This window comes from Eimeria mitis, genomic scaffold (assembly GCF_000499745.2).
Source record: "Eimeria mitis Houghton genomic scaffold, Emh_scaff5200, whole genome shotgun sequence".
NCBI lineage: Eukaryota > Apicomplexa > Conoidasida > Eucoccidiorida > Eimeriidae > Eimeria > Eimeria mitis.
The window spans coordinates 1,787-3,030 of NW_013573493.1; the positions used below are offsets into that span (position 1 = coordinate 1,787).

At 42.9% G+C, this 1,244-nt stretch overlaps 1 protein-coding gene across 1 annotated transcript in view; it reads left to right on the plus strand.

The window, feature by feature from the left end:
• EMH_0080500 (uncharacterized protein) overlaps positions 1-768 on the plus strand; it is a gene marked incomplete at both ends in the record, with an annotated part of 2,161 nt that extends 1,393 nt beyond the window's left edge. The window contains 3 exons of the mRNA XM_013500269.1: positions 129-230; positions 456-656; positions 757-768. Coding sequence (XP_013355723.1) covers positions 129-230; positions 456-656; positions 757-768 — 315 coding nt within the window. The remainder of the gene's footprint in view (positions 1-128; positions 231-455; positions 657-756) is intronic.
• Positions 769-1,244: the final 476 nt, after the last annotated feature.

The following is a 1,244-nucleotide window of genomic DNA, read 5'->3' on the forward strand; positions in this document are numbered from 1 at the left end:
GTATTTTTTTATTTTTATGAAATATATTTAAATATAAACAATTTTATTTTTTTTTTTATCTTAACACTAAACCTCTCTCTCCCCTCTAGGGTTTAGGGTTTAGGGTTTAGGGTTTAGGGTTTGTGCAGGAGGAGACAATGCTGCGTTTACTATCAAACTGCAACGGAAATATTCTCGATGATGCTGAGCTAACAAACACCCTTATAGAGGCTAGAAACACAGCTGATGCTGTTGCTGCTCGCATGCAAGAAGGAGAAATAATAATAAATAAAATAAATAAAATAAGTAAATTTTATAAACCCGCAGCAGCAAGAGGTTCTCTATTTTTTTTTACTACACAACAACTCAAAACCCTAAACCCTATGTACACCACAAGTCTAGAACTCTTCCTAGATACATTCACTGCTGCTATCAGGGAGCAGCACCAGCAATACAAACCCTTGCTGCAGCTGCAGCCGCAGCAGCAGCAGCAGCAGCAGCAGCAGCAGCAGCAGCAGCAGATGCTGGAGAGTCCTGGAAATCCGGAGGTTTCTGCTGCTGCAGCAGCAGCAGCAGCAGCAGCAGCAGAAACAGGAGAAGCAGCAGCAGAAACAGCAGCAGCAGCAGCAGCAGCAGCAGCAGCAGCAGCAGCAGCAGCAGAAGAAGAGGAGAAAGAAGTAAAAGAACTAATAGAAGCAGCAACCCTCGCAGTGTATACACAAACCCTAATGGGGTTATTTGAAAAACATAAACTCCCATTTGCTTTTGCTGTTGCAGCAGAAATATTAAAAAGAGAAAAATACCCAGAAACCGCTGAGGTACTAAACCCTAAACCCTAAACCCTAAACCCTAAACCCTAAACCCTATGTTTTTTTGTGTTTTATATATACGTTGCTACGGTTTGCATATATATAAAGAATTTGAGTGCTCTTATAGATTAAATTCCAGGGTTATATTTATAACCTAGGGTTTAGGGTTTAGGGTTTAGGGTTTAGGGTTTAGGGTTTAGGGTTTAGGGTTTAGGGTTTGTGGGGTTTCAGGCGAGCGAGTTTTTGTTGGGGGGATCGAGCGATCCCAGGGGTATCGAAGACAGCAGCAGCAGCAGCAACCCCTTCCCTGAGCTGCTGCAGCAGCAGCAGTGGTTGCAGCTGCTTGCTGCTGCTGCTGCTGTTGCTTCGTTGCAGAAGCTGCCTATACACCTCATCACGCATGCAGATACATGGAGAACATGGATAGAAAACACAAACCCTAATAAAAATAAAAAT